Genomic DNA, 15964 nt, shown 5'->3' with positions numbered 1-15964 from the left:
CTGCCCCGTCCCCTCCACTCCCGCCAGCATCCACCCACTGCCGCAAGGAGGTGCCAATTAAACGCCCCTATAACCCTCAGCATAGCGCACTTTAGGAGGGTGGCGTCGAATTTTCCCTGACAGGAACCTGATGAAGAGAATAAGAACAGGCAAGAAATCTCCTCCCACCACCACCCCCCTTTTCTTATTTGCTGGGTTTCATCAGGAATTCTTACATTCTGTCCTTCCCCAGGAGTCTCTTGGGTAGCAGCCCAATACAGCCTCTGTAACTGTGTATTTTAAATAGAAAACCAGAGTGTGTGGTTTGGATACGAGGGTTTCTGGTACCCCTTCTGGAGATGAGATGCCAGGACATTTCCGTGATCATGGGGACAATGGAATGAAAAGTCTGGGCCCCACAGTAACCGTAGGTCGAATGGAAAGCGTGTTGCAGACCTGAGTGTCCAGCGCCATTCCTGCACTCACTAGCTCAGTGGCCTCATCCCCTCAGGTATAAACTGATGGGGGACTTGGAGAGGTGCTGAGCAGACTTCCCAGCTCACACATACTTCGTTGTGATAGGCTTTTCCTCTTTCCGAGGAGAGGAGACTAGAATCCTAAAAACAAAATTCATTATACAATAACATAAAACTTCACTGAATCTTTCTCTCTTTAATTTAGAAAATAGCCAGGTTGGGATTTAATGCATCTTCCTTACTACAAAAAAGCAAGCTGGGTTTTCTCAACGTCACCAGTTACTGCCGGTAAGATAATACCTCTTTGTTATGTTTTCCTCATGAATGTTCTTTTCCTATTTCTTATTTCCATGATCCAAGAATTGTCAGGATAGAGCATGTAGCTACTCCGTGAGGAGTGTTCACAGTTGAGGAGCTTCAGCTCAACAGCCTGCTTCTGCTGCTGAAATCAGCCCTGAGAGAATCATCCTTCCTTTAGAGCCAGGGAGAGAGGAGAGGGGATCTAGGCAGAGAAACTGGACAGAAATTTCTCAAGATGGCTCCTCTTTGTTACTTGTAAATCATTTCTAGTTAAGTAGAAGGTCCTTTAACTTCCTCCCGTCAGCCTTCTGCCTCTTTTTCTCCTTCTAATGAATTGTCATCAAAAAGGGACCATTAAATGGATGTGTACTAAACTTTAAATACTGGTGATGTCTGATACAGTTCTAACTAAAGCCCTATGAGATAGGTTGACACTTTCCCCAGGTTCCAGAAGAAGAGACTGAGACTCAGAGTGGAATGATTTGCTCAAGGTAAAGCTAGCAAGCGGGGGGATCTGTCTGACTCCCCGGCCTGGGCTCCTAACCCTGGCATTCTCCTGCCTCCTGCTCTACCTGGGCCAGTGAAGAAACAACATGAGTGTGGGTGGCTCACCCAGGGAGACCCCTTCAGGGAAGGCCAGCCCTGCAGGCAGTGTCAGCCAGGGCAGGTAAGGGTGTGCTTGTCCTCTGTTTCTCTCCTTCTGAGAGGGAAAAGAGTTAAAGGTCTAGTTAGAAAGATCTGTTCTTCACCCTAAAACATGCTCGGTCTTTGGTGGAGAGGAAAAGGGGTAATCGGATGGGCAGCTGAATGCCTGGCTCTTCATGAACTGTGTGCCCTTCAGCAGGTTGTTTCATTTCTCAGGCCCATTCTCTTTATCTCAAGAGAACGAGTTGCGCTAGATGATCCAAAACAAGTCCTTCTAGTTTTGACTTTCTTTGGCACTGTGAATGAGCCACCCATTTCTTTGCTTTAGTTTTCCTAAGAGTTCTAAAATTGAGATTCTTTGGGGCCTTGCTCATCTCCATTGCTGAGATTTAATGAGGAGAGAGAGCTGACGAGAGAAGGTAGTCTTCAGGGTGTGGGACAGAGCAGAACCCCTGCATCTTCATGGATATCTAGGTATGACGTCCATACCTCCCCTGCCCACCCCTTTCTCCTCTGCAGTTTAGCCCATGAGCTGCGAGTGAGCTGCATGCAGAGGAAAAAGGTCCAAATTCAGAGCTCGGATCCCTCCGCTTTGGCAAGTGACCGATTTAACCTGATACTGGTGAGTGGGAGGGAGCCATCTGTGGGTTCCAGAGATATAGTTGCCATCCCCTGGACAATTCGTGGCTTTGAGTTTGTTTTCATCAAGCCTGGCTGTGTAGAAGCCACTAGCCATGAAAGCAGGTTTTATGGTTTTAACAAGCACCTACCAGCTACCCATTGGCAGATGCCAAGCTGGCAAGACAAGCTGTGCTGTGACCATTGTCACCCCCACTACAGCTCTGTCATTTGACATTAGAGCCGGGGTCCACACACGCTGACAGAGAACCATCACAAAGTAACTTTCCCATGGGTGTGTTGTGTACACAGTTGAAAAGTTACACGGCGGACCAGGGGCTTCTGATCCTTTCCATACTGGACAGGATTTGGTGGCCAAACCTGAAGCACCAGTGTCCTTCAGTAGCAACAGCGTATTAGTTTCTTGCTTTCTGTCCCTGACCTCAGTAACAGGGGCCTGCAGGCCATGTCTCTGGGCCTGCACATCCAGCACACCTCCATTGCATCATCTGCAGGGAGCAGAAAATGATCTCTCTGCTTCTGGTTAGACCCGGACTGAAAGCCAGGGGGCAGAGAAATGTTGGCAGAGGATCAGAGGGTCCACTGCAAACAGAAGTAGCCAGACCTCTCAGCTGGACTGGCAACTCCTGGAGGCCTTCCAGGAGGCTGAGGGACAGCCAAGGAGAGTGAGAGAAGGACACGAAATAGAGAGCCTCAGCCTGGTGGTCTACTGACAGGTCTACTGACAGGACTGGAGGCTGAGGCTACAGAATTTACCCTTGGGGTCCTGCCCCAGGACCTCTACGACAGAGCCCTTCACGTAAGGAGTGTCGGGGGCCAGGACTCATGTTTTCTCCTGTGTTTGGGGTACAGTTTGACCTGAATCAAGTAGAATACTTTCTTGTGGTGGGTTCCCCTCAGGAGCCCCTTCCCTGGGGTTCTTCAGTAAAGCGGGTGGGGACAGTGGAGATCGCTGTGCACCTGCTGCGTAGCATGGCCTGAGCACCTGGTCTCCGTGCTTTGTGTGCTGGTGTTTGGAAGACCCTCCCCATGATCCAGAGTTACGATGACTGGATGGCTGGTGTGACCCAGAGGGGTGGGAAGGGCAGTTTGTCACCCAGGGATCAGAGTTTTCAGATCTGACTCTAGTCACTGGTAATGATTCTTCAGGAATATAACTATTCTTGCCGAGTAAACTTGCAAAGTGAGTGTGTTTTCACCAGCACCAAACCCATGTGTATTTGTGTATATTTATAAATATATTTTAAAAACACATAAACATATAAAGGTTTTGCTTTGAAATAATTATTAACCACATTTTTTAAATGAAAAAAGAAAATCTTAAAAATAACCCACATCCCAGGACCATCTTTTCTATTGTAATTTTTTTTTCCCCATGCGATGCCTTTCTTTTTACTTGGTGATAATCACAATGCCTATGTAATAGGAATACAATTTTGCTTTCTTCTTTTATCCGTTGGCAGTAATAATTAGCATTTTCCACATTGCTGTGTGGCTTTCATGATGGCCACATGCTCTGTTACCGTGTGGCTCATCTAAACTCCTCTGGGTGGACGTTAGGACTCTCCCAAACCCAGTTCTGAGAGGGGTCACTGTGCAGACTGGCCATGCCCCCTCACTGCCTTTTTTGCTCCTGAACTGTGAGACCAGATGCCTGTCAGCTTTGCCCAGTGAAGGCTACACCAAGTAGGGGCAAGTCAGGTCATTCCGCACTTCCTCATGGGTGAGAACCGTCACCTGGTGAAAACACACAGAGCGTGGGGGCTGGGTAGACGGTCTTTCGGCAGACCGCGTGGCTCAGCCTGGGAGGCCACCCACAGTCCGCCTCCCTTCTCCAGGCAGATACCAACAGTGACCGGCTCTTCACCGTGAACGATGTCAAAGTCGGGGGCTCCAAGTATGGCATCATCAACCTGCACGGCCTGAAGACCCCCACGCTCAGGGTGCACATGCATGAAAACCTCTACTTCACCAACCGGAAGGTACGCTGCCCTTCCCTTTAGCCATGGCAGCCTGCTCTGCCATTGGATCCAGGGCACTGCGGTAATTGGCCAAATTCAGAGTAGAGAAGAGAGCTTTGTGAAGAAGGCAGGGTTCGGTTACCTCATTTTCTCAAGGGAAAAAATGGAGTTTTAGATCCTGAGAACTCATAGGGGAAGAAAAGGGCCTCATTAGTTTCTCGTCTTGGAAGAGAAATGAATTTACATGGGGGAGGACTTGAAGCAGTGCTGCTTTAATTAAACTGTTGCAGGGACTTCCCTCCAGGAGGGTTAAGTTGATCCAAAGGAGCCCATGCTAAAGCACAGAGTTCCTGGGAGGTGGGCCACAGAGGGCTGGGTGGAGGGAGGGTCCTCCCAATGTGTCAGAATATTGTGTCAATCTTCCAGTCAATCATAGCCAGCACTGAAATTTATGTAAATGTAAGGAGCTTGCTGTCTAGGGGGCAACTTTTAACATTGCAGTGGGTGATGGCTGCATATGTAAGAAGCTGTGATTTTCTGTTCTGTTGAGACATGAGCCACAAGATGGACACAGGTTAAAAATGGTTTCTGGGTGAAGTGAGGTCCATTGCAGAGAATTCATCCCTGGCCTATACCAGAGGGTATACCAGATGGCCCATGCTGATGATGAAGGACTGAGGCCTGAGGGTTACTTCTTCCATTTCCCCTCAAGGTTCTGCATGGTGGGGCAGGGAGCTTCCTTGTTCTCAGAATGCTTGTTCCAGCCCCTGTTCAAGGAGTGAGACCTGAAGAAAGCAGTCAGTCACATGTCTGTTCTATAAGAAAGTATTTGTCTGTTTCTCTCCATAAGTTGGCATCAAACCAATCTTTCCATCTTGCTGTGTGTTTCCTCACCAGGTGAACGCTGTGAGCTGGGCCTCGCTGAATCACCTGGATTCCCACATTCTGTATCTTTTGGCAGGTGAAGGAAGAGGTTTGGTGGGCCGGCCATGTCCTGATGTAGACCGGGGCATCTGTGGGGTTTGTGAGATGGTGTTTTAGTGTCCAGAGGTCTAGGCCATTCTGCACGAATGTCTCACCTTGTAGGAAAAAGCTGTGCACCCGCTAGAAAACAAGGATTCCCATGGAGCACAGAGAAGTAGCTGAGGTCCTGGAATGATGTCAATGTTACCAGGTGCCAGACACTATTCTGGAACTTGAGAGTTGGTGCTTTAGCGGAGGAACAAAGCAGAAAGGAACAGTAAAGCCTTGAAAAGGAACCCCAAATCCTCCTGAGGCAGAGGAGGAGGAGCCTCCCAAGGCAGGGAGGCTGAGGGCACACACCAGAGAAGGGTGTTCCTTTGACATCGGACTGGGGCTGTGGGCTCTGGGCCTAGGTTCCCTGCCCAGAGATGGCCTTCTTTAGAGCACTCTTCATTCTAGTCTCTTCCTTCCCTTCCCAGAGAGCCATCTGGGCTTTGTAGGAGCACACAGTACAGTGTCAGGGTAGCTGGGATCCCTGGGGTCTCTTGATGATGCAGAGGACAGCTGTCCATCGTGTCCTTCATGGAGTGATATTGTTTGACCCAAAGCCAAAGCCCCATGTTAATGAGTCTTGTTGTGGTTCATTTCCATAATAAATGAGTTCGCTCACATAAATGAAACTATGTGACCACTTGTCATACCTAACGCCAGCTTCAGAGTTGTCATAAGGTTAACTAGTTAACGTCTGTGAATACACTTAGCACAGTGCTTGGCCATGTCATGGGTCCTCAACAAATGATGCCTGAATTGGAATCTGTTGGTTTGGGGTTTTTTTTGTTTTGGGGGGTGGTTTTTGTTAGTTTGTTATTTTATTTATTTATTTGGCTGCACTGGGTCTTGGTTGCGGCACGTGGGATCTTTTTTTTTTTAAGTTGCGGCATGTGGGCTCTTAGTTGCCGCATGCGGGATCTAGTTCCCTGACCAGGGATCGAACCCAGGTCCCCTGCATTGAGAGCACAGAGTCTTAACCACTGGACCACCAGGGAAGTCCCTCAAAGGGTTTTAAAGCCTAAAGCACGTTAGAGATCTGATTATAACTTTTATGTAAGACAAACACAAAACTGTGCGTGTTCTGTAAATTGAAAGTTTTATGTGGCTTTCATTTGGTGGGGTTTGTGGGGTGACAGGACCACCTGTTACTGTCTTGATCTTACCAGAGGGCAGAAGAGATCAAGCCTTAAAAGAGAGAAAACAAGAACCTCGCCCTCATTTCTTATCTTCAGACAGTATGGCGTTTATCCATGCTTTGTGAGGATAAAAATCCATATATAGGCATACCTCAGAGATAGACAGATACAGATATAGATATAAAAGTTATGTTTACACTATACTGTAGTCTGTTAAGTGTGCAGTAGCATTATGTTTGAAAAACAATGTACATACCTTAACTTAAAAATATTTTGTTGCTAAAAAATGCTAATCATCTGAGCCGTCAACAAGTCATAATCTTTTTGCAATAGTAACATCAAAGATCACTGATCACAGATCACCATTAACAAAATAGTAATGAAAAAGTTTGAAATATTGTGAGAATTACCAAAATGTGACACAAAGACACAAAATGAGCAAATGCCACTGGGAAAATAGCACCAGTGGACTTGTTCAACACCAGGTTGCCACAAATCTTCAATTTGAAGGAAAAAAAAAAAAAAAAACACTGCGAAGGGCAGCAAAGGAAAGCACAGTAAAAGAAACGAGTGTGGTCTATTGTGGTTTGATCAGCGGCTTGCCCTCTGGTGGTCATTTCAGGTAATCTTCAGGCTTTTGTGCACCTGATGCTTCTGCTGAAGGTCTTAAACTTTCTCCCTTTACAAAAATGACACGTGGTTCAGACCTGCACTCTGGACTTTTCCCCAAAGAGTGGTGGGAGGTTAGACTGAACTTTTTCTACACTTACCAGGTTCTTCATTGACCTGTGGCCTTTTAAAGGATTAGCTCTATGATACTGGCTCTGTAAGTGCCATACAAAGATTGAGTGTAACCTGGGTTTCAGCCATAGTAACATGGGTAAGTGCACATGGGTAAGGACTTTCTCCCCACATCCTTGCCCTACAAACGTAGACGGAAAAGAGATTTATCTCAGAAGGAATTGAGCTGCCCAGATACAGTGTTCTCATTTATGGTTTCAGCAGCCCCTATACTAGAGATATTTAACATGGGGCTTACCACCCAAAGCAACACGATACCCACACATCACACATTCAGATGGTCAAGATCGTTGCCTGATTGCTTGGCAAAGATGTACCTTTTTCAGTGAGGTGCGTGTGTTCATTCCACCAGCATCTATTGGGCATCTAGAATCCCTGTGCAAGGTGCTGGAGCTGGGCACCTCAGCAGGTGGTCAGTCTTTGCAGTGATGTCAATGGGGAATTGTAGGGTGCAGGGATTGGGGTGGCCTTCCTGGAGGTGGTTCCCACATGGGAAGGAGGGCACGGAGCTCCCATTAGAAGAGTGAGAAGAGAGCTTGGCACATTTGGCAGCAGTAAGTGGTTTGGTATCGGTGACATCTCTGGCTAGGTAGCACCTTGCAAAACCAAATCCTTGGGGCTGTGGGATGCCCCTGGAGGACTGTAGTCATGGATTCATTTCTCATATAGCAGTGAGGGTGGTAGGCTGGTGAGGGTGAGACCTCGGATGGGAGGCTGTTGCAAGACTAAAGACCATGGTGGAAAGGATGTGAACTGATGAGCAGGAGTGGAGGAGAGACACGAGTTTAAGAGGCTTAGGACCTAGGCCAGGGAATCTTGGTGATAGGAGAAGGTCCAAGGATGGAACGCCAGGAGAGTGGTTGTGGAGGCCAAGAAGGAGTGTCTAGGTAGAAATTGTGCTGCATGGTCCAGGGTAGGACTGGAAATCCTTCATCAGATTTAGTATTAGGAGCTCACTGGAGATCTTGGGGAGAACATTTCACTGGAAAGGTGAGGGTCTGACCTGGATTTCAGTGGGTTGAAGAGTAAAAGAAAGGCGAGGAAGTGGGGATAAACATAGGCTCCTCTTGAAGCTCTGAAGGGAAAGGGAAAGGAACCAAATCAATCAGAAGACAGTCCAATAGAAAAGCAGGCAAAGGATATAAAGAGGTAGTTCACAGTAAGGGAAACCCAAATAACTATAATCAGATGTAGTTCAGAGAAATGCAAATTAAAAGGAGATATTTTATGTCCATTCAGATAAACACGATTTTTAAGGTCTGATAGTGCCAAGTTTTGGCCTAGGTGGAGAATGGGGGGAAATGCTGGTATAAGTAAACGATACAGCCACTTCAAGTTGGAAATGTGTGTACTTTACAACCCCCCAGTTCCACTCTAGGTATAGCAGTGTTTTCAAATTGTGAGTCATGACCTATCCTATAAACTGTGGCCCAGGATATCAACTTATTGAGCAGCTTTTTTATTTTTTTTTAATGAAATAGGTTAGAAAATATCAGTTTCATATTTAGTAAGGGTAAATATTTTATGAAACTTTTGTTTCAAATGTTTGTGTGTATATAGCACACTGTGGTGAAAAATGAAATTCTTAACCACAGATGTAAGAAACTGTCTTAGAGAAGCCTCCCATACATGGGAGTGGGAGACAGGAGGACAGGAAGAGAGGCTCATTTCAGCAGCAGAGGGGGAAAAAAAAAGCGAAAACCATCTCAGTGCCCATCAGCAGGAGACTGGATAAATAAATTGTGGTCTGTTCATACAAAGGAATGCTCTGCGGTGAAAACAGATGAACTGGAGTTACAAACATGAATACAGTTGCATCTAGGAGACAATGCAGATTGAGCTGTTGTAGAAGATTCTGTGTGATGCCATTTACATGCGTTTTAAAATCAAACACATAAATGTGTTCTTTATATTGTTCATGGACAAATGTTGTGTAGTGGAAATACTAAGGCCTAGAACTCAGACCGGTTTTAGAATAGCGATTCTCTCTGGGTGGAGGAAAGTTAAAAGGGGGCCTTTAACTATATCTGTGACATTTTCTTCCTTTTAAAAAATCTGAAACTAAATATGGAAAATGTAAACATGTTAAATGTGGATGATGGGTATTATTGTACCTTTTTTGAAGGGTACTGATGCCCATTCTCCTCCCAGAGGAGACTTGTACTTGGCTGTCCTTAACGGCTTTTCCAGGCTGTGCCTCATGGGAATTGCAGAGACTCCAGGCTGTGCCACCCTGCTCCCAGCGTCATTGTTTGTCAGTAGTCATCCAGGTACAAGGGGTCCTTTTCCTTTGGATAAGGAGGTGCTAAGGGACATCTTTGTCCTCTGCCTCCCAGGAGCTGTAGCCAACAGCAGCATAAGCTCCGTGGTGGTGGCTTGGACAGGAGGGGTGGGAACCACGGGCTGGTGAGCCCAAGTTGGAGCTCGCAGGGTGGGGACAGTCTGCAGAGCACCTGGGAGGATTTCTTAAACCTGACCCAGGATTTGTACTAGAAGCATGTGCATCTTCACTTATCCCCTCCTTTTGGGTCATTTCAGCAGCCGGAACAGTTAGAAGTGTGTGTAACCCGTACAAGAAATGAAAATATTTATTGGGGCTGCCTATACAGATAGCCCAGAGAGCATCTGTTAAGCTCCCACTGTATAGCAGGTTCTGTCAGGGATACTTACATTCTGTCTGGCTGAAGGCAGTCCAACTGCCTGGCAGCATTCTGGATATTAAGTTTTCAGTCTTTCAGAGAATTAGGGTCAATTAGACAAGGATCAGGCCTCTAAGAGTGCAGGCTTCAGGCAGACCTGACATGAATCCCAGCTGTGCCCCTTACCAGTTTGAACAGATCGCTTAAGTTCTCTAAAGTAAATACCTGCCCCCTCAGGTTACATGGAGGATTAAATGATTTAACACGCACTTACCCTGGTGCCTGGCATTTCATCATACAGCAAGCTTATGAGGTGGGAGTATATATTATCACCATTTTACAGATGAGGAGACTGAGGCAAACAGAGGTTCGGAATTTCCCATACAAAACCAAGAGATGGTGTTAGAAGTCAAGATAGTGGTTCCCTTTAGGGAGGAGTGAGGAGGATAGTAATTGGGAGGGGACAGGAAGGGTACCAGGGTACTAGAATGTTCTATTTCTTAACCTGGGTAGTGGTTACATAGCTATACTTTACATAGTATACATTAAAGTGTATACTATGATTTGTACCCTTAATGTATGTTTTATCAATTTAAAGAAATTATTTTTGAAAAACGTTTGAGATCACACAGCTGGAATTGAAACCCTCCTATGTGACACCATACTGCCTCCCTGATGGCTGTTAGTCTTTCTAACACTACTGCTGTCCTCTCAGCAGGAGACCGGCCTGGCATGCTCTGCAGTTTCCGGATCCCTGGGGCCTGGTCCTGTGCGTGGTCCCTGAACATCCAGGCAAATAACTGCTTTAGTACAGGTGAGCTACAGCTGCCTCCCCAGGTGCCCAGGGTAAAGGATTTCACAGACCCTAAACCTCTGTCCACAGTCCCACTCCCCAGACCTCGAGTGACACTGTCTGCCCATCTCCGTCTCTGTCAGGCTTGTCTCGGCGAGTCCTGGTGACCAGCGTGGTGACGGGACACCGGCAGTCATTTGGGACCAGCAGTGACGTCTTGGCCCAGCAGTTTGCTATTACGGTTGGTTGGATTGGGAAGGGCTTGATACAAAGTTTCCCAAGAGTGGACATTTTGCTGGATTGGAATGGGATTCCCCTGTGTGGAATCTAGTCCTCCTCCCTCTTACAGGGAGAAAGAGGGCACCAGCAGTGATTAACAGGTTACTTGGTGAATAAGTCAGCGCTGAATGAAATTTGGCTGATCCGGAAAGGCGTGGCTCAGCTGCCTTTAAACAACTTATGAATTGTTAGCAATTCTTGAGTACTTGGATTAGCCAGCAGGACCATAAATTTTTTTTTTTTTAATCAGTCATCAATTTTATACACATCACTGTATACATGTCAATCCCAATCACCCAATTCAGCACACCACCATCCCCACCCCACCACAGTTTTCCCCCTTGGTGTCCATACGTTTGTTCTCTACATCTGTGTCTCAACTTCTGCCCTGCAAACTGGTTCATCTGTACCATTTTTCTAGGTTCCACATACATGCGTAAATACACGATATTTGTTTTTCTCTTTCTGACTTACTTCAGTCTGTATGACACTCTCTAGATCCATCCACATCTCAACAAATGACTCAATTTCGTTCCTTTTTATGGCTGAGTAATATTCCATTGTATATATGTACCACAACTTCTTTATCCATTCATCTGTCGATAGGCATTTAGGTTGCTTCCATGACCTGGCTATTGTAAATAGTGCTGCAATGAACATTGGGGTGCATGTGTCTCTTTGAATTATGGTTTTCTCTGGGTGTATGCCCAGTAGTGGGATTGCTGGGTCATATAGTAATTCTATTTTTAGTTTTTTAAGGAACCTCCATATTGTTCTCCATAGTGGCTGTATCAATTTACATTCCCACCAACAGTGCAAGAGGGTTCCCTTTTCTCCGCACCCTCTCCAGCATTTGTTGTTTGTAGATTTTCTGATGATGCCCATTCTAACTGGTGTGAGGTGATACCTCATTGTAGTTTTGATTTGCATTTCTCTAATCATTAGTGATGTTGAGCATCTTTTCATGTGCTTCGTGGCCGTCTGTAAGTCTTCTTTGGAGAAATGTCTATTTAGGTCTTCTGCCCATTTTTGGATTGGGGTGTTTGTTTCTTTAATATTGAGCTGAATGAGCTGTTTATATATTTTGGAGATTAATCCTTTGTCCGTTGATTCGTTTGCAAATATTTTCTCCCATTCTGAGGGTTGTCTTTTCGTCTTGTTTATGGTTTCCTTTGCTGTGCAAAAGCTTTTAAGTTTCATTAGGTCCCATTTGTTTATTTTTGTTTTTATTTCCATTACTCTAGGAGGTGGATCAAAAAAGATCTTGCTGTGATTTATGTCAAAGAGTGTTCTTCCTATGTTTTCCTCTAAGAGTTTTATAGTGTCCAGTCTTACATTTAGGTCTCTAATCCATTTTGAGTTTATTTTTGTGTATGGTGTTAGGGAGTATTCTAATTTCATTCTTTTACATTTAGCTGTCCAGTTTTCCCAGCACCACTTATTGAAGAGACTGTCTTTTCTCCATTGTATATCTTTGCCTCCTTTGTCATAGATTAGTTGACCATAGGTGCGTGGGTTTATCTCTGGGCTTTCTATCTTGTTCCATTGATCTATGTTTCTGTTTTTGTGCCAGTACCATATTGTCTTGATTACTGTAGCTTTGTAGTATAGTCTGAAGTCAGGGAGTCTGATTCCTCCAGCTCCGTTTTTTTCCCTCAGGACTGCTTTGGCTATTCGGAGTCTTTTGTGTCTCCATACAAATTTTAAGATGATTTGTTCTATTTCCATAAAAAATGCCATTGGTAATTTGATAGGGATTGCATTGAATCTGTAGATTGCTTTGGGTAGTATAGTCATTTTCACAATGTTGATTCTTCCAATCCAAGAACGTGGTATATCTCTCCATCTGTTGGTATCATCTTTAATTTCTTTCATCAGTGTCTTATAGTTTTCTGCATACAGGTCTTTTGTCTCCCTAGGTAGGTTTATTCCTAGGTATTTTATTCTTCTTGTTGCAATGGTAAATGGGAGTGTTTCCATAATTTCTCTTTCAGATTTTTCATCATTAGTGTATAGGAATGCAAGAGATTTCTGTGCATTAATTTTGTATCCTGCAACTTTACCATATTCATTAATTAGCTCTAGCAGTTTTCTGGTGGCAGTTTTAGGATTCTCTATGTATCTCATGTCATCTGCAGACAGTGACAGTTTTACTTCTTCTTTTCCAATTTGTATTCCTTTTACTTCTTTTTCTTCTCTGATTGCCGTGGTTAGGACTTCCAGAACTATGTTGAATAATAGTGGTGAGAGTGGACATCCTTGTCTCGTTCCTGATCTTAGAGGAAATGCTTTCAGTTTTTCACTGTTGAGAATGATGTTTGCTGTGGATTTGTCATATATGGCCTTTATTATGTTGAGGTAGGTTCCCTCTATGCCCACTTTCTGGAGAGTTTTTATCATAAATGGGTGTTGAATTTTATCAAAAGCTTTTTCTGCATTTATTGAGATGATCATATGGTTTTTATTCTTCAATTTGTTAATATGGTGTATCACATTGATTGATTTGCGTATATTGAAGAATCCTTGCATCCCTGGGATAAATCCCACTTGATCATGGTGTATGATCCTTTTAATGTGTTGTTGGATTCTGTTTGCTAGTATTTTGTTGAGGATTTTTGCATCTATATTCATCAGTGATATTGGTCTGTAATTTTCTTTTTTTGTAGTGTCTTTGTCTGGTTTTGGTATCAGGGTGATGGTGGCCTCATAGAATGAGTTTGGGAGTGTTCCTTCCTCTGCAATTTTTTGGAAGAGTTTGAGAAGGATGCGTGTTAGCTCTTCTCTAAATGTTTGATAGCATTCACCTGTGAAGCCATCTGGTCCTGGACTTTTGTTTGTTGGAAGATTTTTAATCACAGTTTCAATTTCATTCCTTGTGATTGGTCTGTTCATATTTTCTGTTTCTTCCTGGTTCAGTCTTGGAAGGTTATACCTTTCTAAGAATTTGTCCATTTCTTCCAGGTTGTCCATTTTGTTGGCATAAAGTTGCTTGTAGTAGTCTCTTAGGATGCTTTGTATTTCTGTGGTATCTGTTGTAACTTCTCCTTTTTCATTTCTGATTTTATTGATTTGAGTCCTCTCCCTCTTTTTCTTGATGAGTCTGGCTAATGGCTTATCAATTTTGTTTATCTTCTCAAAGAACCAGCTTTTAGTTTTGTTGATCTTTGCTATTGTTTTCTTTGTTTCTATTTCATTTATTTCCACTCTGATGTTTATGATTTCTTTCCTTCTGCTAACTTTGGGTTTTGTTTGTTCTTCTTTCTCTAGTTTCTTTAGGTGTAAGCTTAGATTGTTTACTTGAGATTTTTCTTGTTTCTTCAGGTAGGCTTGTATAGCTATAAACTTCCCTCTTAGAACTGCTTTTGCTGCATCCCATAGGTTTTGGGTCGTCGTGTTTTCATTGTCATTTGTCTCTAGGTATTTTTTGATTTCCTCTTTGATTTCTTCAGTGATCTCTTGGTTATTTCGTAACGTATTGTTTAGCCTCCATGTGTTTGTGTTTTTTACGTTTTTTTCCCTGTAATTCATTTCTAATCTCATAGCGTTGTGGTCAGAAAAGATGCGTGATATGATTTCAATTTTCTTAAATTTACTGAGGCTTGATTTGTGACCCAAGATGTGATCTATCCTGGAGAATGTTCCGTGCGCGCTTGAGAAGAACATGTAATCTGCTGTTTTTGGATGGAATGTCCTATAAATATCAATTAAATCTATCTAGTCTATTGTGTCATTTAAAGCTTCTATTTCCTTATTTATTTTCATTTTGGATGATCTGTCCATTGGTGTAAGTGGGGTGTTAAAGTCCCCCACTATTATTGTGTTACTGTCAATTTCCTCTTTTATAGCTGTTAGCATTTGCCTTATGTATTGAGGTGCTCCTATGTTGGGTGCATATATATAATTGTTATATCTTCTTTTTGGATTGATCCCTTGATCATTATGTAGTGTCCTTCCTTGTCTCTTGTAACAGTCTTTATTTTAAAGTCTATTTTATCTGATACGAGTATAGCTACTCCAGCTTTCTTTTGATTTCCATTTGCATGGAATCTTTTTCCATCCCCTCACTTTCAGTCTGTATGTGTCCCTAGGTCTAAAGTGGGTCTCTTGGAGACAGCATATATATGGGTCTTGCTTTTGTATCCATTCAGCCAGTCTATGTCTTTTGGTTGGAGCATTTAATCCATTCACGTTTAAGGTAATTATCGATATGTATGTTCCTATGACCATTTTCTTAATTGTTTTGGGTTTGTTTTGGTAGGTCCTTTTCTTCTCTTGTGTTTCCCACTTAGAGAAGTTCCTTTAGCATTTGTTGTAGAGCTGGTTTGGTGGTGCTGAATTCTCTTAGTTTTGCTTGTCTGTAAAGCTTTTGATTTCTCCATCAAATCTAAATGAGATCCTTGCCGGGTAGAGTATTCTTGGTTGTAGGTTCTTCCCTTTCATCACTTTAAGTATATCATGCCACTCCCTTCTGGCTTGTAGAGTTTCTGCTGAGAAACCAGCTGTTAACCTTATGGGAGTTCCTTTGTATGTTATTTGTCGTTTTTCCCTTGTTGCTTTCAATAATTTTTCTTTGTCTTTAATTTTTGCCACTTTGATTACTGTGTGTCTCGGCATGTTTCTCCTTGGGTTTATCATGTATGGGACTCTCTGCACTTCCTGGACTTGGGTGGCTATTTCCCTTCCCATGTTAGGGAAGTTTTCGACTATAATCTCTTCAAATATTTTCTCTGGTCCTTTCTCTCTTCTCCTTCTGGGACCCCTATAATGCGAATGTTGTTGCATTTCATGTTGTCCTAGAGGTCTCTTAGGCTGTCTTCATTTCTTTTCATTCTTTTTTCTTTAGTCTGTTCCGCAGCAGTGAATTCCACCATTCTGTCTTCCAGGTCACTTATCCGTTCTTCTGCCTCAGTTATTCTGCTATTGATTCCTTCTAGTGTAGTTTTCATATCAGTTATTGTATTGGTCATCTCTGTTTGTTTGTTCTTTAATTCTTCTAGGTCTTTGTTAATCATTTCTTGCATCTTCTCAATCTTTGCCTCCATTCTTATTCCGAGGTCCTGGATCATCTTCACTATCATTATTCTGAATTCTTTTTCTGGAAGGTTGCGTATCTCCACTTCATTTAGTTGTTTTTCTGGGGTTTTTTCTTGTTCCTTCATCTGGTATATAGCCCTCTGCCTTTTCATCTTGTCTATCTTTCTGTAAATGTGGTTTTTGTTCCACAGGCTGCAGGATTGTAGTTTTTCTTGCTTCTGCTGTCTGCCCTCTGGTGGTTGAGGCTATCTAAGAGGCTTGATGGGAG

General features: G+C 43.6%; 1 protein-coding gene across 8 annotated transcripts in view; it reads left to right on the top strand.

The window, feature by feature from the left end:
• DCAF4 (DDB1 and CUL4 associated factor 4) overlaps nt 1-15964 on the top strand; it is a 39356-nt gene that overhangs the window by 14115 nt on the left and 9277 nt on the right. For 3 of the 8 annotated variants that reach the window (XR_014242370.1, XM_082384338.1, XM_082384344.1), the window contains 7 exons: nt 661-743; nt 1920-2022; nt 3878-4021; nt 4898-4961; nt 9105-9221; nt 10306-10404; nt 10527-10624. Coding sequence is in view for 7 of the 8 variants with exons in the window: in XM_082384338.1 (XP_082240464.1) it covers nt 661-743; nt 1920-2022; nt 3878-4021; nt 4898-4961; nt 9105-9221; nt 10306-10404; nt 10527-10624 (708 nt within the window). In the remaining variant the exon portion in view is untranslated. The remainder of the gene's footprint in view (nt 1-660; nt 744-1919; nt 2023-3877; nt 4022-4897; nt 4962-9104; nt 9222-10305; nt 10405-10526; nt 10625-15964) is intronic. The other 5 variants (XM_082384341.1, XM_082384340.1, XM_082384339.1 and 2 more) reach the window with 5 other exon arrangements.

Source organism: Balaenoptera borealis, assembly GCF_965194805.1.
Source record: "Balaenoptera borealis genome assembly, chromosome: 3".
NCBI classification, from domain to species: domain Eukaryota; kingdom Metazoa; phylum Chordata; class Mammalia; order Artiodactyla; family Balaenopteridae; genus Balaenoptera; species Balaenoptera borealis.
Note: the sequence above shows the minus strand (reverse complement) of the source record. Positions and strands in the feature narration are given on the sequence as shown.